A 20,844-nucleotide genomic window follows, 5' to 3' on the forward strand; every position below is an offset into this window, starting at 1 on the left:
TCTGATAACTGAGGCGAGGCCTCAGTATCGGGGCGCTGTATTAGTACATGAGGAGATAACGGAAGATTGTCTCTGTGCTCACTGAGGGTGACCAGGGGGTCGGGGTCGGTCTTGTGGCAGTGCCCTATGATGTCTAAAGGCTATAAACCGTTCTTGAAATAGAAATGTGCAAGTACCCACTATCTTGGAGAACCCGTTTGCCACTCAGTATTACAGACCCTCTCCCATTAACCCCCTTGTGAGAAGACTCTTTTATATGATAAAAGTGCAGGCACTCAGTACCCAAGAGTACCGGCTCATTTAAAGCACTATAGGTAAGCATGTTTTCAGGGTACTGTGGTACATGGTACCGGGGTGAGATGCAGAGCATCAGTACTCTGTTCCTTTGATGTGAGGAGTTTGGGGTGGGGTCAAGTGAGGGGGCCTGGGGACCCTGTTATTCTTCTGGGGAGGGGTAACGTTTTATTGAGGGTTCTTCACTCTAAAGTACTTGGGCGACGGTTGGCTGTGCTAGAACTCGGTGCTCTGTTGATACCTTAAAGGCTCTAGGCTTCTGGTCAATAATGTACCCTATGATTCCTGTGTGCATCGTGCTCTGCGGTGTGGAGTACGGAGTACACAAGGAGGGGGGGGGGGGCACAGGTGAAGTAAGAGTTTCAGAGATCAGCAGGGAGAGGCAGGTGACTGCAGCCTCTGCTGAGACCTGATAGACATCCCCAGGCACCTGTGGGTCAGAGAGAATACTGGTGACTCAAGACAGTCAGGTGTTTGGCAGCTGACAGAGCTGTTGTACCGGTGACTCCCAGAGGCAGCTGCTGGAGTCAGTTTGAAAAGGCAGGTATTTAGGCCCTGCCGGCTGTCGAGGCAGACATGTTGGAAGTGGCTGTTTACTGACCCTCGTGCCGCATCACGTGACGCTTTAAGAGTTTCCCGCTCTTTTATTGTGACCTGCATTTAGTTTGCATTGTGCATGTGTGTCAAGAAGTCGCATTCCACAATAAAGGGCATGAAGGCAGAGGCGAGGAGAGGCACTGATGAATAGCTCTCTAGTAAATCACGTTTCGGTTTCATTGTCACGAGAAGAGATGAATGTTATAGATAAAATATTGGCAGAGTAATGGGTCTGGCCTTGGCAAGCTGGTGCAGCGGTTATTTTTTTTAATCTTTTGTCGTGAGCACATGCTATAAAGATAACAATTTTGCCACCCAAACTATGGCAGCATGTATATGTAATTGCGATATTCAGTTAAAAAAGGACCATTGTGTATAGTTTTAATAAAACGGTACTGATGCTTTTTGGCAATCTGGTGTACTTGGAAAAGCGAAACCCTTTTTATGAGTTTAATGCAGGCCAGGCCTAACAAGCAGCATGTCAGAGCACCCGGGCGTGCCAACTTTCAAAACCGTTAAAGGTGGGGAGAGGGATTGACAAAAGACTGATGGACAGTAGAAATGGATCGAAAATGTGCCAACAGCTACGGAAGGCATAGACTTCCCAACTCTTGTAAACCATGAAACAAAGTCCTTTTAGAAGCACCTTTCAGCAGAGGACGGAGTTTATCCTCAGTGCGGTGGATGGTTGATAAACTGATAAATTGTGCGGTTCCTTTTTCACCTTTAATGCACCAGCATTGTGTTGAAGAACAGCTCCGTGTGACGTTAATGCCGTGTGTTTAGAATCTGTTCACATTGGTACATACGCGTCATTTAAATATCACTATAGGGGAACAACCTTTACAACGCAACTTTTACAACGCACTACCTTTACAACACATTTTTTACAACGCATAATCCATTACAACGCATGACATTACAACGCATGACACTACAACGCATTTTTAAAAACTACCTTTACAACGCATTCCATTACAATGCATACTACCATTACAACGCATACCATTACAACGCATAATATTACACTACACTATCCAACACATACCCTACTGTTGCACCCCCTGGAGTTAGAATAGTAATTTTTACCCCTATACTATCCAACACTTACCCTACTGTTGCACCCCCTGGAGTTAGAATAGTAATTTTTACCCCTATACTATCCAACACTTACCCTACTGTTGCACCCCCTGGAGTTAGAATAGTAATTTTTACCCCTATACTATCCAACACTTACCCTACTGTTGTACCCCCTGGAGTTAGAATAGTAATTGTTTCCCCTATACTATCCAACACTTACCCTACTGTTGCACCCCCTGGAGTTAGAATAGTAATTTTTACCCCTATACTATCCAACACTTACCCTACTGTTGCACCCCCTGGAGTTAGAATAGTAATTTTTACCCCTATACTATCCAACACTTACCCTACTGTTGCACCCCCTGGAGTTAGAAAAGTAACTTTTACCCCTATACTATCTAATACTTACCTTAAATGCAATTTAATATTATGCGTTGTAATGGTATGCGTTGTAAAGGTAGTATGCGTTGTAATGGAAATGCGTTGTAAAGGTAGTTTTTAAAAATGCGTTGTAGTGTCATGCGTTGTAATGTCATGCGTTGTAATGGATTATGCGTTGTAAAAAATGCGTTGTAAGTGCATGCGTTGTAAAAGTGTGCGTTGTAACGACATACATCCATCACTATAGGGAGCATGTATGTTTAAATAAAAAGGACATGAAAAATAAGTTTTATTCGCGGTATCGTGTTTTATAAACTAATCTCTCCCAATATTAGGCCAACAAACCACGAGAGAAGAGGCGCATTTCTGCGTGTCGCTTTCTGCAGCTGCCCCAGTAATCCTGGATATGATGTGCAGGGTTCTGCGCCCTTCTCTCCATGTTGCGTCTCACATATGTGCAGCAGTATTTTACGGCAAGGATAAGATCACGTTGGTATCAGTGGAGCAGGCACCATCAAGTATTACAAGCCCTCGGCGAGTGTTGTGGGCAGATCTTCAGTATCGTTAAAGTTTCTTAACAAACCCCAAAGCACCCAGCACAATAACAAGCCCAGAGCCACCAACTTTCTTCTTTTACTACCTCTTCTGGGCCCAAAGTGAATTTATTTATTCGAATGACACGTGCATGAGGGGTCTCTCTGTTATGGTGATGGGGTGGTCTCCTGCTTCCAACAATCCCTTACCGCCTGCCCTCATATCCCTGGACCCAGGTATCTTGATTTCTAAACAATGAATCCTCTTCCAGCCAACACCAGTCTTTGACTTTTTACTCCTTCCTTTGCATGTACACTCTTCAGAGAGCTACCCTTGCACCATGCCTTCCTCTCCTTCCCCTTTGCCAACCAGAAGCCTGTGATTGACTATTCACAACCCACAACCTCCCATCCTGTGAGATGCTAACATTTTGAGGAAGACTCTTCCATCATTCCTTCCTCTTGTCCCTTTCTTTTCCTCTCTTGGGCCTTTCCATCCCCCCTGTTCAATCCCCACAATTGTATGGAAAAATGTGGGTGGCATAACGTGCTTTATAAATAATCACTGTATTACATCTTTGCTGTGATTGTTGGACATCTTTGAGAGATGTTGGTCTGTGATTGTTAAACATGTACCAAGGCCCTAATAATTGGCAAAGGGATGCTCTTCAGTGCGACAACTCCCCCCTCAAAGTACTGTTGCTCACAGATACAAAACATTATACAATCAAATCAGTTTTTATTAATTTAGACCTCATCAGAGATCAACAATATAAAACATTCAGGATCAATACAAAAATAAATATGACAAACTTAATACATAGCATCTAATAATACAGTAGTAGAAAAGTTGTAAAACATTTATACAGTTTATAGCATACAAATTCATCAAGGGGTGCTCTCGTTAGACATCTCAAATCACTAATTCTAAATATGCTATATTTAAAACGTAAACTTTTTAATAAAGCGGTTCCGAGCTTCCACCAAGACTTCACTGGGGCAGACATATAAGACATGCAGAACATCTTGGACACCTCCCCTACAGAGTTCACAAGATCCAGACTTGTCACTATATCATTCCAGTGTTTGGTGTAGATTTTTTATGGTAAGGCCCCTAAACGTAAAATGATAATACAGCATCTAACGCTGTGATCCAATGTATATCTCAGCTATCTTTGATGAATTTTATATTCTAGTTTATTAGCGAAAAGCCTATAATTTACTAACTCGGAACAGTGTGCAATGTCAAGATCATAACTCAGTCAAGGTGTAAACAAACAAAAAAAACTGTAAAAGTGCTGGTGACCAGGACTGCAGTAGGGTGATAGAGCATTGAAAATGCTCTAAGGCAGTCGCAAGATTTTCATAAAAAAATGTACTGGCTCGTTCCAGCCTTAAAAGTTTAGCTCCTAAGAGAACACTCTGAGAGCTTTCTGCTGCATGCTATACAATACCATTAGCAAAGCAAATGGCTTTAACTTAATCAAAGGCGAGACCTATTGCATTTTCAATGCTTGTTTAGGACTTGTGCCCTGGGTATGACTGCGCGCAATGACGCACAGCTGCATAACATTCGGTGCAATGCACACTCTGCAACCGCTCTAACTCAGCTGCTCTAGTGAGCGTGGGCACAGCTGCTCTGTAAATTCATGTGTGTGCTGTTGATACTTTCAAGGTACCTATAATAGCGCAGAAAAGCTGTTAAACTGCGCCCTTTAATAATAGAAAGTGAAAGACGAAGGTACAATGCTTCAACCAACTTGTTTTTCTCGGCAGGGCGGTAAAACAACACAAAATCATGATTTTTTTAATCCATGGAAGAAAACACTGTGTTTTCACTGCGAATATGAGAAAACGTGGCCTATCTTTCAATGCAGATATTTCTCACCTTTTTGTTCAGACTCGGCTAGCTCAGAGCTTAGCGTAGAACCATTAAAATCCAATAATAAAGGAGATGCTGCCAGTGTGAAGGGAGCATAAAATGCCCTCAGACTACGTGGCACGCACACTGTGTTTATAAATGCAAGCAGCTGCAGTGTTCTCAATTCGGGCTCATGTAAAAAAATAAAAATTCCACTTTCTAACAAGCATTTGCAATGCAATAGGTCTCGCATTTTAGAAACTTTGACCTATTGGTATTGTAAGTGATAATGCCTTTTAATATTGCAGGTTTTTTTAAACACATAAATAAAAAGGCATTGTCATTTACAATGCCAGTAGCTCAAAATCTCGCAATTGCAAGACCTATTGCATTGCAAATGCTTGTTTAAATAAAGCTGGGGAACATAGTTCCCCGTTCCTCTTCCCACTTAGACCTCTGGTTGGCATAAATGTAGCACTAACATGATCTGGATTATAGAAGAGGCTGCACTTGTTACAGAAGCGGCCACACAAGCTTCTCCTGTTCCTATTAGGGTTGGTTTGATTCCTTGAGACAAAACGCCAGGACACGATGGATTATCACGCGGCTATCTGTTTTCACCATAACCAAAGGTGTGAAGTGCGTGTGCCTTGTTTGAAATATAATAACGGATACCATAAATTAAGTTCCGTTTTGATTTCCTGCGGAAAGTTTGATCTACAGCGATATCCTTGTGTGTATACACACAAACCAATTTAGGATTACGCCCACCGAGTAGGTGAAGATACGGTGGATTTAACCAGACCATGCGGAACTTTTAAAGTCCATCTGGAAGGATCGACTATATAATCATCTTCCTTCTTTTATACAGAATTAGCAGTATATTTTAAATTTATCCTGTTGAGAGAGAGCCAAGCTCTATAAATGTCCTGATGAAGGTGGTTCTTCAATAATTTACTACCACCGAAACGCGTCAACGCCTGTACTTTTATATTGGGTTATATCCAGGAACAACCTCATGTCTAATGCAACTAATGAGTGAATAGACAGATGGTGTTTTATACACTTGATTCCGGTTGGGAATAACCTTTGTCTGATGAATTAAAGCATTTCACATATATTTCTCTGTCTCTCATGATGTTTTTTAAATGTTTTTAATGTATGAATTTGTGTAAAAACTACTTTTTTCCTTGCTATTTTTAACTAATGATTTTTAATAAAACCTGATTATGGTATACATTTGAGCTCTTAATCTTTGTACAATACATGGTTGCTTTTTGGGTTCAGATTTGTGTTTCTATTGAGTTTGGTATATATGTATGCATGATATAATAGATAACTGTGGTTGATTGTGCACTTGACTGTTGGTAGATTTCGGTGGCTGTCCAAGAGAGTTCCCTCTTTGTATTTACCAGTGGTACCCTGTCTATTGGTCAGTGGGATCGCTCCCTGTGTTTTCTTCACATAAATGTAGCACCAACACGATCTGGATTATAGAAGAGGCTGCACTTGTTAAAGAAGCAGTCGCACAAGCTTCTCCTGTTCCTTCTGTAATACCAAAGTGTTCCAGAGACACAGATGAAGATACACAACCAATGCACACTCCCTCCTCCCCTTCACCCTGGGCCTGTGACAGCATGCCATAGCGCATGCATCTCACTTGCGAGACACTGTTGTTAACAAAGAAGAGCTTGGAGCCCTCCTGTTGCTTACTATTTGTTGGCTTGCGTGGCACTCTTCTTTTCAACCTTGTAATTAGTCACTGCAGGCCTAGCATCATTTCCATTCCTCTCCGTGGAGCAGGGACCAAGCACTAATTGATTCAACGTAATCAGTGCCCATACACTGCTCTCGACGTGATGGCAGTACTATTTTGTTCTTTTGACCTTTAGTGTCCTGCAAACAGAAGGCTTGTGACTGGCAAAAACTGCCCAGCAGGGCAAACAAAATTGCAAAGATTTATTTCTAAAGGTAACTTTCTTTTTATTTTGCCAAGTCTTCTTTTCTCACTATACACTCATGTTTTGTTTTTGTTCGCGAGTGCTGTTCTCAAAACATGATGATAACCTTGTTCTAAATTTTGCAAAGCCACATAGTTTCTTTCTTATGTGTAATTTCTGAAATTATGCTTTAACACATAATTATGCATTTCCCCCAATCCACCCAATTCGCCCCACTCCAATCCACACCAATTCAACCCCACCTCGCCTCACTCCACACCAATCCACCCAACTCAATCCATTCTACCTCAGACCAATTCAATACACCCCATTCCAATCCAACCCACTGACCCCAATTCAGTTCCACTCTATTCCACCACACTCCAATCTTCCCAACCCACCCCACTCCATCCTGCCCAAGTCCAATTAAAAACAATCTGCCCTCTCCAAAACAATCTTCCGCAATCCGATTTATCCCATTTCAATCTGCCACTCCAATCAACCCCACTCCAATCCGCCCCACTCCAATCTAAAACAATCTGCCCCACTCCAATCTGAAACAATCTACCCCACTCCAATCCGAAACAATCTGCCCAATTCCAATCCAAAACAATCTGCCCCTCTCCAATCTGCCACACTCCAATCCAAAACAATCTGCCCCACTTCAATCCAAAGCAATCTGCCCCACTCCAACTTGCCCCATTTCAATCTCCCCCAGTCCAAGCCACCCCACTCCAATCTGACCCACTCCAATCTGTCCCACCCTAATCCAAAACAATCTGCCACACTCCAATCTGCCCCACTCCAATCTGCCCAATCCATTCCAAAACAATCTTCCCCACTCCAATCCACCCCATTCCAACCTGCCCCACTCCAATCGAAAACAATTAGCCACACTCTAATCATTCCCACTCCAATCTGCCCCAATCCAATCCAAAACAATCTGCCCCTCTCCAATCTGCCCTACTCCAATCCAAAACAATCTGCCCCACTTCCGTCCAAAGCAATCTGCCCCACTCCAACTTGCCCCATTTCAATCTCCCCCACTCCAATCTGACCCACTCCAATCTGTCCCACCCTAATCTAAAACAATCTGCCACACTCCAATCTGCCCTACTCTAATCTACCCCACTCCAATCTGCCCAATCCAAAACAATCTGCACCCTCCAATCTGCCCCACTCCAATCCAAAATAATCTTCCCCACTCCAATCCATCCCACTCCAACCTGCCCCACTCCAATCAAAAACAATTATCCACACTCTAATCATTCCCACCCCAATCTGACCCAATCCAATCCAAAACAATCTGCTCACTCCAATTCACCACAATCCAAACTGCCCAACTCCAATCCAAAACAATCGGTCGCACTCCCATCTATCCCACCCCAATCTTCCCCAATCCAAAACAATCTGTCCTACTCCAATCTGCTCCTCTTCAGGTAAAAGAATCTGCCCACTCCAATCCGCCCCAGTCCAATCTGCCCCACTCCAATCTGCTCAACTCCAATTTGCCCCACTCCAATCAAACCCAATTTTCCCCACTACAATCCAAAACAATCTGCCCCACTACAATCCTAAACAATCTACCCCACCCAATCCAAAACAATCTGTCCCACTCCAGTCCAAAACAAACTGATTCACTCCAATCCAAAACAACCTGCCCCACTCCAATCCAAAACAATCTGCCTCACTCAAATCTGCTCCACTCCAATCTGCCCCACTCCAATCTAAAACAATCTGCCCACTCGAATCTGCCCCATTCTGATCCAAAACAATCTTCTGCACTCCAATCTGCCCCACTCCAATCCAAAGCAATCTGCCCCACTCCAATCTTCTGCACTCCAATCTGCCCCACTCCAATCCAACCCAGTCCACCCCAATCCAATCCAAAACTACCTGCCCCACCCCAAACCAATCTGCAGCATTCCAGTCTGCCCCACTCAATCCAAAACAATCTGCTACACTGCAATCCAAAATGCTCTGCCTCACTCTAATCTAAAACACTCTGTCCCACTTCAATCTGCCCAACTCCAATCCAAAACAATCTGCCCCACTCCAATCCAAAACAATCTGCCCCACTCCAATTTACCCCAATCCAATCGGCCCCACTCCAATCCAAAACAATCTGCCCCTCTCCAATCATGCCCCACACTAATCTGCCCAACTCCAATCCACTCCAATCTGCCCAACTCTAATTTGCTCCACTCCAATCTGCCCCATTCCAATCCAAAACAATCTGCCCCACTCCAATCTTCTGCATTCCAATCTGGCCCACTCCAATTCAAAACAATCCGCCCCACTCCAATCCAAAACAAGCTGCCCTACTCCAATCCAAAACAATCTGCCCCTCTCCAATCTGGCCCACTCTAGTTCAAAACAATCTGCCCCACTTTAATTCAAAACAATCTGACCCACTCCAATCCAAAGCAGTCTGCCAGACTCCAATCTGCCCACTCCAGTCTGCTCCACTTCAATCTGCCACACTCCAATCCAAAACAATCTTCCCCCACTCCAATCCAGAGCAATCTGCCACACTCCAATCTGCCCACTCTAGTCTGCTCCACTTCAATCTGCCGCACTCCAAACCAAAACAATCTACCCCCACTCCAATCCAAAACTGTCTGCTCCACTCCAGTCCATCCCACTCCAACCTGCCCCACTCCACTTCGCACCACTTCAATCCAAAACAATCTGCCCCACTCTAATCCGCTTTACTCAATCTGCCCCACTCCAATCCAAAACAATCAGCCCACTCCAATCTGCCCAACATCAATATGCCCGACTCCAATCCCAAAAAATCGCCCCACTCCAATCCATCCCACTCCAATCTTCCTCACTCCAGTCCAAAACAATCTGCCCTACTCCAATAGGTTCCAATTCAATCCCAAAAAATCTGCCCCACTCCAATTGAAAACAATCTGACCCACTCCAATTTGCCTGACTACAATCTGCCACACTCCAATCCACAAAAATCTGCCCCAGTGCAATCCTCCCCACTCCAATCCGCCCCCTCCAATCTGCTCACTTCAAACCACCCTTTTCAATCCTCCCCAATCTAAACCACCTTATCCCAATCCACCCACTCTATCCCAATTCACCCTACTCCAATCCACCGCAATCCACCCCATTCCACTCCAATCCACCCCACTCCAATCCAATCTACCCCAATTCAGCCCAAACCAATCTACCCCACTACAATCCAATCCACCTCACCCACTCCAATCTGACCCGTTCCAATCTGCCTCACACCAATTCAAAACAATCTGACCCACTCCAATCCAAAACAATCTGTCCCACTCCAATTTCCCCCACTCCAATTCAAAACAATCTGTCCCACTCCAATCTGCCTCACTCCAATCCAAGATAATCTGCCCACTCCAATCTAAAGCAATCTGCTGCCCAGCAATCTAAAAATGGTGCCCCACTCCAATCAGACCCACTCAAACATGCCCCACTCCACACCAAAACAATCTGCTCCACTCCAATCTAAAACAATCCACCACACTCCAAACCACTGCACTCCAACTCAATCCACCTCACCCCAATCCAATCCACCCCACAGCAATCCAATCCACCTCAATCCAGCCAAATCCAATCTACCCCACTCCAAACCTCCCCACCCTGCCCCAATCTAATGCCTCACAATCCAATCTACCCCCCCAATCCCATTCACCTGACCCTAATCCAATACAATCCGCTCCACCACACCCGTCCAATTCACCCCACTCAATCCACTCCACCTCACTTCAATACAATCTACCCCACTGCAATCCAATCTATACAACTCCAATCCAACCCACACCAATCCAAATAATCTCACCCCAATTCACCCCACTCCATTCTACCCCACTCCAGTCTATCCCATCCCACTCCAGTCCAATCCACTCCAGTCAATTAAATTCACCCTACTCCAATCCACCCCACTCCAATCCAATCCACACCACCCCAATCCAATCCACACCATCCCACTTCAATCCACACCACTCCAGTCCACTCACCGCACCCTACCCTAATTCAATTCAATCCACCCCACTCCATTTCAAACCATCACATGTTAAGTTAATTCACCTCATGCAGTCCACCCCAATCCAATCAACCTCACTCCACTGCACTACCGTCCACCCCACTCTACTCCAATCCATCCCACTATACCACAGTCCAATCCACCCCACCCAGTTCAGTCCACTCCAGTCCAATCAACCCAAACCCACCCCACTCCACTACAGTCCACCCCACTCCAATCCACACCATCCAGTCCAATCTAATCCACCCGACTCCAGTTCAATCTAATCCACCTGGTTCCACTCTAATTCACCTACCCCAACCACCCTACTCTAATGCCAACCCACACCATTCTATTACTCCAAACCATCCTTCGTAAACCAATCTAATCCATCCCACTCCAATCCGCCCCAATCCAATCCACCTCATCCCATTTCAATCCACCCCAATCCAATCCACCCCACTCCAATCCACCCCACTCCAATCCACCCCATCCATTCCACTCAGTCAACCCACTCTATCCCAATCCCATCCACCCCAATCTACTCCAATCCAATCCACCCCACTACGTCAATCCCCCAAACCACTCCACCGTATTCCACTCCACTCCATTCTACGACATTCTCTGCTAGTGAACTCCACTCCCCCCTACTCAACTCTTTGACACTCTACTTCCTCTACTCCACTCTACGACTGTCTACTCCTCCTACTTCAATCTACGACACCCTACAACAACAAATTCATTCTATGATAATCTACTCCCCCAACTCCACTCTAGGACACTCCACGCCACTAACTTTTAGCCATGCTGAACTACAGCCACACTGGCGTACAACCTGGCAAAACCACATTGCCAAAGCCAATAGCTCTTGCATAGGTGAGACCTATTGGCTTTGCCAATGCTTGTTATAGTAGTGATGGGACGTAGGACTCTACAGAGGCACAGATGATCAATCACAAGGAATTTTATACTAGAACAAAGTCTGGTAAGGGCTCTCAGAGGAATACTGAGTCCAGGGGCGAATGAATGCTGGGATCAGTGGCGGAGGGAGAGGAAAGGAATGCAGAGGAGAGATGACAGAGGTTTAAGAAGACAGGCTGAGTTTTCGGGAAAAACTGTTTTTTTAGCTAGACAATGAGGTGACCGAAAGAAAAAAGATTATAAGACAAGGATAGGAAGAAAAAAAGAGCAGGAATAAAAGAAAAGGGCAAAGAGATAGTAATATTGAAAAAGTGTAATATAAATAAGGTTGCCATTTTTCCAGATTCCCAAATGTATACAGACAGAAAAACATCAATTTCTTTGTCTGTGTTTATTTTTAAATATGTCTGAAAACAGGAAATAGGTCTTTTTGCGTAATACTCACTGCTGTCCGTCTGCTCGGCCAACAGCTGTGCAGATTCACAGTTAAGGGAGTTAAAAAAGGGAGAAAACGTACTAATGAGGCTTAAATAGCTTCAGAGTTGCATGTTTGTAGAACAATACTCGTATCTTCTCAAGAGTGCACTAATGTATCACATCAAAACCCTCCAGGCCTTCAAGTATGAATAAACGTGTATTGGTTAAATAAATGCAGATATAGACTTGTTTCAGCTGTGTTTTTCCCAAACCCCAAATAAATATGGATATGCACAGATAATTAGAAGCAAAAATCAAATATGGAAAAATATAGGCAGAAACATCATTCTGCTCCAAACATGAAATATAGGCTAAATGTTTTAAAAACAGAAGGAATGCAACTATTAGTTATAAATTAAGATGAATTATAAGTAAATCCTGATGTGATCCAGTAGTATTATGAAGCTGCTGATAAGGTGATAATGGTAAAACCTTTGTACGCATATATACATAAATAATCTGCAAAGCCAAGCGGTCTTGCCTTTTATAATGCGACAGAAAGTTATTTGCTTTGCCAGGGCTTGTTTGCCTGGCTTAGAGCAGTGTTCTCCAACCTTTTCTGTAATAAGAGCTACCTATGATCAGTGAAAAGCTTCCTGAGCTACTAATATTATTAGAGATGTAATAGTTATCACATCAGACAAGAATATATTAGAGGCCACCATATGCAAAGATCAGCAGAAGTGACCCTTTAGTGTGTTAGAAAGGGTTAATTGCAGGTATGTAAAAATGTTTTGTCAATGTGGCATGCCTCTATATCGGTAGTACATAACAGCCATCTACAATGCCCCTAGCACCAAATTAATAATAGTAATAAGTCTCCCCAACACAGTTGGGTTTTTATCACTCAAATATCAGTATTAAATATATTTAGGACATGACCTTTTTCTCTAAACATCAGCTTTTGAGTTCTGAAAATGGACACATTTCTGTCTTGCTTTTCAATTACATTATATGTATTTTAATTCAGCAAAGCAAAAGTTTCTAATTTAGTTGACTAGGCTGCACACAGGAGAGCTGCATAGAGGTAGCTGTAGAGCTACCAGTAGCTCACGAGCTACTCGTTGGAGAAGCCTAATTTAGAGTAAATAAATAAAAACAAAAATCCAAGATGGCACCAGTGCACGCACACACATGTGCATGCATAGATGGTCATTTTAGAATGCTTTTCTTTTAGTTTATGATACAAAAAACATTTCCAGAGGGCCACCCATGCCTGAGCAGGCAAGCCACACATGAGCAGCCACTCTGGAATGCTTTTATCATACCCATAATTTCAGGATGGCTGCCTGTGTGTGCGCATTCGAACTTGCGGATCGCACAAGCTGGCGAGAACGTGATGCACCTGATTGCCAGAAGTGAGCAGTCTGGCAGTACCATGAAGCTGCTGGGCCTGCGCAAAACAGTAAAAACATAAAGAAGAGGGTATGACATGATTGGAAGAGCAAGGGGTTGCAAGAAGAAAGACACCTGAGGAGAGAGCTCTCAAAAAAATAGTCCCCTCGAGTGAAAGGTGGAAGGATTCAACTCATATAATCAGAAATAAGGTGAAGAAGCTAGGTGCCAGGGGAAGGACAGACACAAGAACAGGGAGTATGCAATTGAATAAAGAACACAGAGCTGAGATACACAAGAAAGTCATCCAGTCATAAGGAAAATTCTGAATCAAAGCCTACTCTGTGTATTGTATTGTAGACAATAGGTATTCAGCAACAACTGCTAAAGTTGTCTGTAGGCAAGACCTATATATAGTAGAATACATTGCAAGCCAACCTCATTTCAGAAGCACAATTAGCTCTCCCCTGAATTCTATGCATATTTTCAAGCTCTTCTTTCGGTCAAATGCAAAGTATGACTCCCAAGAGGAACATCATTCAGTCAGTTCTTCCAAGTAATCGCTCTCTGAATTGGCTGGGCTAGTGGGTCGGTCTGAGTGACAGCTCTACCTTGGGATTGGTGCAGCAGCCGAGGGGGCGGGATTAAATAACGCTTTCCTCTTTCTGTAATGTTAATGTTATTTTGGGTTGCTGGACAGATGCACATGCTCAAGAGGAGAGGCCTGAACTAATATGCTGTGAACGATAGGCGCTTAGACGGTGCTTTATTTGTTTTGAAAAAAAAACAACTGCAAGGGTCCTAAGTATTTCACAGGAACCCCTCTCAGCTTGCCCAACCCACTACTCCAACCAACACTTCCAAATACCAGTGCCTACGATACCGATCAGCCATCACACTCCAACAAAAATGACAATTTGGACAATTTCATATCCCCCCCAAAAATGTGGGTGTATAGTCTGGGCGAGCTGGTATTATTTTTATTTTTATAATGTTTATTAAATTGTTACACACCGTTGCTGATGTACTCTGCTAAAAGATGGATAGAAAGAGCCACCATGTGGTGGATTGTGGGAAATAAGTGCTGGTGTTAAGAATAAGAGCCAGTGCTGAGCCCCAGCAAACACCAGCATAAATTAAGCACTGTAGAAATAGATCAAGAGATGTGTACCTAGTGAGGGATGAAAGGAGGTTTACAGATTCTTTGATGGATAAGCGTTTGGTAAGGTGTATGAGCTAAAGGGGTTATCGGACTTGGGGTGGGGGATCTTAAAAGCAGGAGGGTACTGCGTTTTTCCTTGTTATTAAAGCCACAGTTTATTGGCTGTAAGATGTGATGCTAAGTTATAGCTTATATACTGCAGATTTTAAGAGTTATATTGAAGTGGGTTTTGTACACTACAAAGTGAGTCTATTGTGACTGCTCTGTCTGGCCTGAGACAGATGTTGAAAAGTCTTGAGAAAACCTCTCTAAGTGTCTGATTACAAAGACGAGACCATTAATAACTCACGTTTTTTTACAGGGTGGACAACATGCTGCCCCGGGACAGCTGGATCATACCACTTGCAATCCTGGCCTTTCCGACGAGCATCCGGACGGGTGAGTGAATCCAGTTTTAGTTACAGAACTCCTCTCCCCCAGCAGTTGGAGAGGGAATGTTGGACAAGCCCCGCATGCTTCCACGCTGCCCACGCCGAGCACAGCCCCTCCTGCCTGTGAACTGGAACACTCGGGTCACAACTTCCGCTGGGGATTGACAGCACACACGACGCGCTATAAAGCTTCTGAAAATAGCTCCTTTATTACAGAGGCAGGGGAAAGCTCACATTTTTCATTTACTGCACTTCTGCCATACACACCAGTGAAGTCCCTCACATCAAGCTAGAATAAATGAACTGCAACCCCCCCCCCCCATCCTTTAAGCAAATCAACCCACCCATTTGGCTCTAACACCCCATCGCCTCCCCATATTTTTGTTATTTCTGATTTTAACTTTTCCAGGCCTCCTGGACCCACACAGGGCCTAGTGCCACCAGCTACCCTTCCGCTCTACAATGTCTTCTTGGCCTAGAGGTCTCCAGGCCTACGTGCCCCTGCCCTTCTGCCCCACCATTACCCCAAGAATCCCGGGCTTCCGGTCCTTGGCTGTGCCAGTCCACATATGCCTTCTGCTCCAACATTCCAACACTAGTTCATTCTACTGGACTAGTGGCCAGCTGCCTGCGCTTGGACCATGGCTGCTGAGCGCCCACGTTCTTCCCGCTCTTCATTACCTACCCTTGTCCAACGTAAAAATTCTATAGTCCATCTTGTTATTTCACCGGAGTCTTTCTTCTGCTGCCTGCATCCAGCAACAACATATGGTTGCATTCTTATTAACCTGCTCATTCCTGTCTCCACCAACACCGCCCCCCCAACGCCAAGGAACAGGGAGTGTGGTGGGTATTTTTTGCGGCACATGAGGAAGTTCTCTCTGCGCACACCCGATGGGAGGGATACTTTAGGCCTCTAGCTCACCTGCTTCATGGCCAGGAAGCCACTGGCTACTCGGCCGGCATGTTTGACATCCTTGACCGAAACCACATCACTCCAGTGTGGGTGAGTCTGGGTGTCCCTCTCCTTTCTTTCCCTCGCTGCCCCTCTCTCTTTGTCTCTAATAATAAAAATAAGAAGAAGAATCCTTATTTGTAAAGCGCAAACGTACCCCAGGTTTCAAGGCGCTGGGGGCCATTGGGGAGATGAAGTGAACTATTGCCCAGACTGAGTCACATGATGCTGACCTGAGCTGCCATCGAACCGCGAGCCCCACGCTCCGGAGTCAGTCGCTCTGGCCTCTGCTCCACACCTCTCCCACTCCCTGATCTCCCTCTCTCTCTCTCCCGCTGTCTCGTTTCTCTCTCCTTGTCCTCGGTTCTCACGGTCTCTCTAGAACCCTCTCTTTGTCCTCTCTTCTTCTTGCTCATTTCTCACCCCCCTTGTCCTATCTCGCTCTCATTTCTCCCTGGTTCCCAGTCGTAGTTGGTAATCTTTGAAAGTGGTGGAGGCGTAATAACTGCCATGACCCCCCCCCCCCCCCCATTAAAAAAAACAAAAGCCTTCACCGCCGAGGCGGATACTCAAACATACTCACTAAAATATACGGGTAATGGGATTGTCTGCGCAAAGTTGTCATTGTTATATATGCAAACTTGCTCATTTTGTATATAAACCTGGTACTCTTGAATTACATTTTGTTTCAATATGTATATGCAGGGCTGTTGCCCAGATGGTACCTTACAAAGTCAATAATGTGAGTTTTCAAAAAAGAAAAAAAAATCCTTCTGTATTCACCGCATCTTAAGAATTACCTTCAGTATGATAACGCCAGCATTTTGCCATGGGTACCCCCTTGTTCCAAGAAGTACATACAATATGCCAGTGTCGGAATGTTGCCATTGATACTGCCTGCATGGGTCACCAATGTGTCAAAATTTGCTCCAGTATTTCGGACCAGCATTTTCTCATGGTTTGTGTCATTCAATGCACCCCTTAGCCCCAATATGCCATGGGTGCCATCTCTGAGACCAAGAATGAGTGTGCCAGCAGCAGCAGTCTGCCATAGAAGCCCCCCTATACCAAGTATTACTTCCAATATTTTAGGGTCTGCATTTTGCCACATGTCCTCCCTTATGATGAGAATTACAACCAATGTTCCAGTGCCAGAACTTTTCCACGGGTGCCCCTTCAGAATGCCAGGGCCTGCATTTTGCCATAGGTGCCCTGCCTTATGCCAAGAATTACCTCTAATATGTCAGCAGCAGCATGTTACCATGCGTGCCAACATAAGCTCAGAACTGTATTGCGTACGCCATGGCAAAACACAGACGCATAAAACATGCAAATAAATACATTCTGAGTTACTTGCACTCTCTCACTCATAGTCCCTCCCACTCTCATTCACTCTCTTTCTCTTTTCCTCTCACTCACTCATGCTTCTTCCCTTACTCATTCTCTCCCACGTATTCATACTTACGCATACTCACTCTCACTCACTGTCGGTCATACACAAACGTACTCACACGCACTGGTTCTCACTCTCACTTAAACAAAAACTCACAAAAACTCACACGTTTCACACTCCCTGACTAACTCGGCTCCCGATGTACAGTCAGTCGCTCTGTTTTTTCAAATCGGATTCAGTCGGCGCCTCAGGCCTCTGGGCCCAGGTTGAATTGCACCTGCTGCACCATTGATGGCTACACCTGTGACGCACTTCCACTCCCTCTCACAAATTCCCTTCACTGCTGACTCGCATCTTCACTAAATCCCTCATACTCACTTTCACTTATATATACTCACACCCTTACTGATTCTCACCAACTTTCACTCTCATTGACACTCTGAAACATGCTCACACACACACAAACACACACATGCTCTCACTCAGTCTCATTCACTCCCAGTCACTCACAAACACACACTCACATGCAAAAAGAAACAACGTTTTGTTTACGTACCTTGCGTTCTTTCCTGGCAACTTGTAGGCTCCATGAGAGCAGGCGAGCAGGAATCTAGTTGTGAACATTGAAACCACCAAGTTAGGATTCCCAAGAAAGAGCCAGACAGAGCTGCAGGGTCAGGTTTGAAAAGTGGAAGACCCGCCCTAATCTTAAATGAGCCACGCCCCTCACATGCAGACTCCTGACATCCACCCATAGAGTGCTGTGTTTTTAAATAGCATTCTGTAGATGGATCATTGCTTAGTCCACTTAGCCCTTCCCCGCCTATTTCTGTCCAAAAAAACTTGGAGACAAGGCAAGACGGCTGACCTGCGCACTGGCAGTGTTCATGAAAGAACAAAACTTGTGCAAAGTTCAATAATTAGCAATTGTGGCAAGGGGAAATAAAAAGATCTTACAGGAGGCAGAGCTGGGCCCTGAAGCCCCTGGTAAGGATCCGCCAATGCATTCTCCTTTTTGGCATTCTTTATCTCAGTCAGTGTCGCCTATGTTTCGCTCTGTGTACTCTCATCATTCTCTCTTTCCAGGTGTTCTTGGCTCTCGTTCAATCCCTAACTCTTTGCCACTCTCATTTGCTCCTCTCCTTTCTTTTCTCCATCTGCTTTCATTTTGTAGTGAAAACCCGTATTTAAAATTGGTAATCTCAACATTGACACCAGTAAGTAAAGTGCCGTATGGTAGAAACACTTCAATATACCATTTTTGCTCATACAACACCAATCAGATTTTCTCCATGAAATAAATAAGGGAGAGGATGTGGCCTTACAGCCAGAGCTGCCATCTTTGGGACAGAGGACAAGGTTTGAGTCTTGGAGTTGGCGCCACACATTCTGTGATTTTGGGCAAATCGCTTAATTTCCAGGTGCCTAAAGAGATGAATCTGACCTTCTGTAATCTAACTGGTGATCGTATAAGGGGATCTCTGCCTTTGGGCTGAGTTTGCGCTATATAAAACTGAATATATATATATATATATATATATATATGTATGTTCACAAATTCTTTCCTCACGGGAAAGAGGTTGAGCCGCACTCGAAACTTTTGATTTGCATATTTATTCAATGGTAAAACAGCATGAGGCGCAGACCTGACGCGTTTCGTTCCTGCCTGCAACTTTTTCAAAGGTAAGCCAGCACCATAACACGCCGATTTTCTCCACAGGCTGATGTCCTCATTTCAAATGCACATCCTCTGGTTGACAGCTTTTCTAGTTGCATTGTGGAGTCTGTGGTCCAATTGGCAGTGTAGAATTTCTTCCCTCTGGTGGGCGGTGCTTGTTCATGCTTTTTGAGAGTAACAAACTCAATTTTAAGTTATTTATTTATTTCCGCAATCAGTTTCCCCGTGTCAAGCCCACTTTTCAAGCCTGACTCGGGTCCAATACCGAAGACAGTCTTCGGCGGCACCACACTTCCCTTTTCGTTTTCACGGGCTACAGAGTTGGTTCAGTGTCGGGAAATGATGGCGCTCTTGTGGTGGTGCGTCGCTCTTCGGCAGAACCAAGCCAATGCTATGTTCACAAATTCTTTCCTCACGGGAAAGAGGTTGAGCCGCACTCGAAACTTTTGATTTGCATATTTATTCAATGGTAAAACAGCATGAGGCGCAGTCCTGACGCGTTTCGTTCCTGCCTGCAACTTTTTCAAAGGTAAGCCAGCACCATAACACGCCGATTTTCTCCACAGGCTGATGTCCTCATTTCAAATGCACATCCTCTGGTTGACAGCTTTTCTAGTTGCATTGTGGAGTCTGTGGTCCAATTGGCAGCGTAGAATTTCTTCCCTCTGGTATATATATATATATATATATATATATATATATATATATATATATATATATATATATATATATATATATATATATATATATATATATATATGAATATACAGTTGCTTGAGTTAACTCTAACCATAACTGCTGAATTTCTATGGTTTTGTGTGTAAATTTTGAACCCAACTATAATGTCCCTGTAATCTTTGTTTTTTTCAGTGAATATCTATCTATATGTATATAGGTAGGTAGATAGATTGATAGATAGATAGATAGATAGATAGATAGATAGATAGATAGATAGATAGATAGATAGATGGACAGACATACATATATATATACTCATACAAACCAATAGTCTGTATACATTGACAGCAGTAAACTGGTACACAATGACAACAGGATTGTAAGGGCTTCACATATACTAGCTATATTTTTAAAATGCATGACTACAGATCTGACATACCATTCATTGAAATGTGGGGTACCAAAGCATTGCACAAATTAAAAGTACTACTTGACCACGGTATAGTAAACTGTCATGGCAATTGTTGACATATTCGGGCTTGAATGGATTGTCCTTTTTCACTGTCTAGCATGTGATGGCTGACCCTTCGTTTAAGTTGTAAGTTTTTGGATTCTTAGTAGTTTGCTGCATTGCATTCTGTTTAGCAGTTGTGTTAGGAGTTCAGGTGAGTTGTGCATTGTATTTGTTTGCTTTCGATAGCGGATAGGGGAACTGTGCATCTGGGATATCTTCCTATGTATTTGGGAGGTGTGTGTGTCTTTTTTTATACGGGTTGCTGTGTTCTTAGGGAATTTGTTTACCATGATTCTATGGTTTGCGCAGGTTTCTACAGAAAACATTTCCTACAGTCTGTTTTACGATATCAGGTAATAATGGGTGTTGTCCTAATTTTGCTGAACCGGTGTTGTGGGAGTACTTGATTGAAGAGCAGCAGGTGCGTGTTTTATGTAGTGATGGATTCACACTTTTGGTCATCGCTGGCTCATGTGTGGCCCAAGTCTTCAGTATAGGAATAGTGGAATGACAGCCCAATGAATAGTTGGGCTGTCAGACCAATATGGCAGTCTGACAGCCCAGTTGGGAGGACATATCTTGGAGCCCGGAGGTTAGATGAAGCCTTCTTT

At 44.0% G+C, this 20,844-nt stretch overlaps 1 protein-coding gene across 1 annotated transcript in view; it reads left to right on the forward strand.

The window, feature by feature from the left end:
* The window catches only part of ACVRL1 (activin A receptor like type 1), a 129,242-nt gene that overhangs the window by 41,656 nt on the left and 66,742 nt on the right, over window positions 1-20,844 (forward strand). Inside the window, exon 2 of the mRNA XM_085600349.1 lies at window positions 14,946-15,022. Coding sequence (XP_085456475.1) covers window positions 14,956-15,022 — 67 coding nt within the window. The 5' untranslated portion in view covers window positions 14,946-14,955. The remainder of the gene's footprint in view (window positions 1-14,945; window positions 15,023-20,844) is intronic.

This window comes from Triturus cristatus, chromosome 4_2 (assembly GCF_964204655.1).
Source record: "Triturus cristatus chromosome 4_2, aTriCri1.1, whole genome shotgun sequence".
In the NCBI taxonomy this organism is placed as follows: domain Eukaryota; kingdom Metazoa; phylum Chordata; class Amphibia; order Caudata; family Salamandridae; genus Triturus; species Triturus cristatus.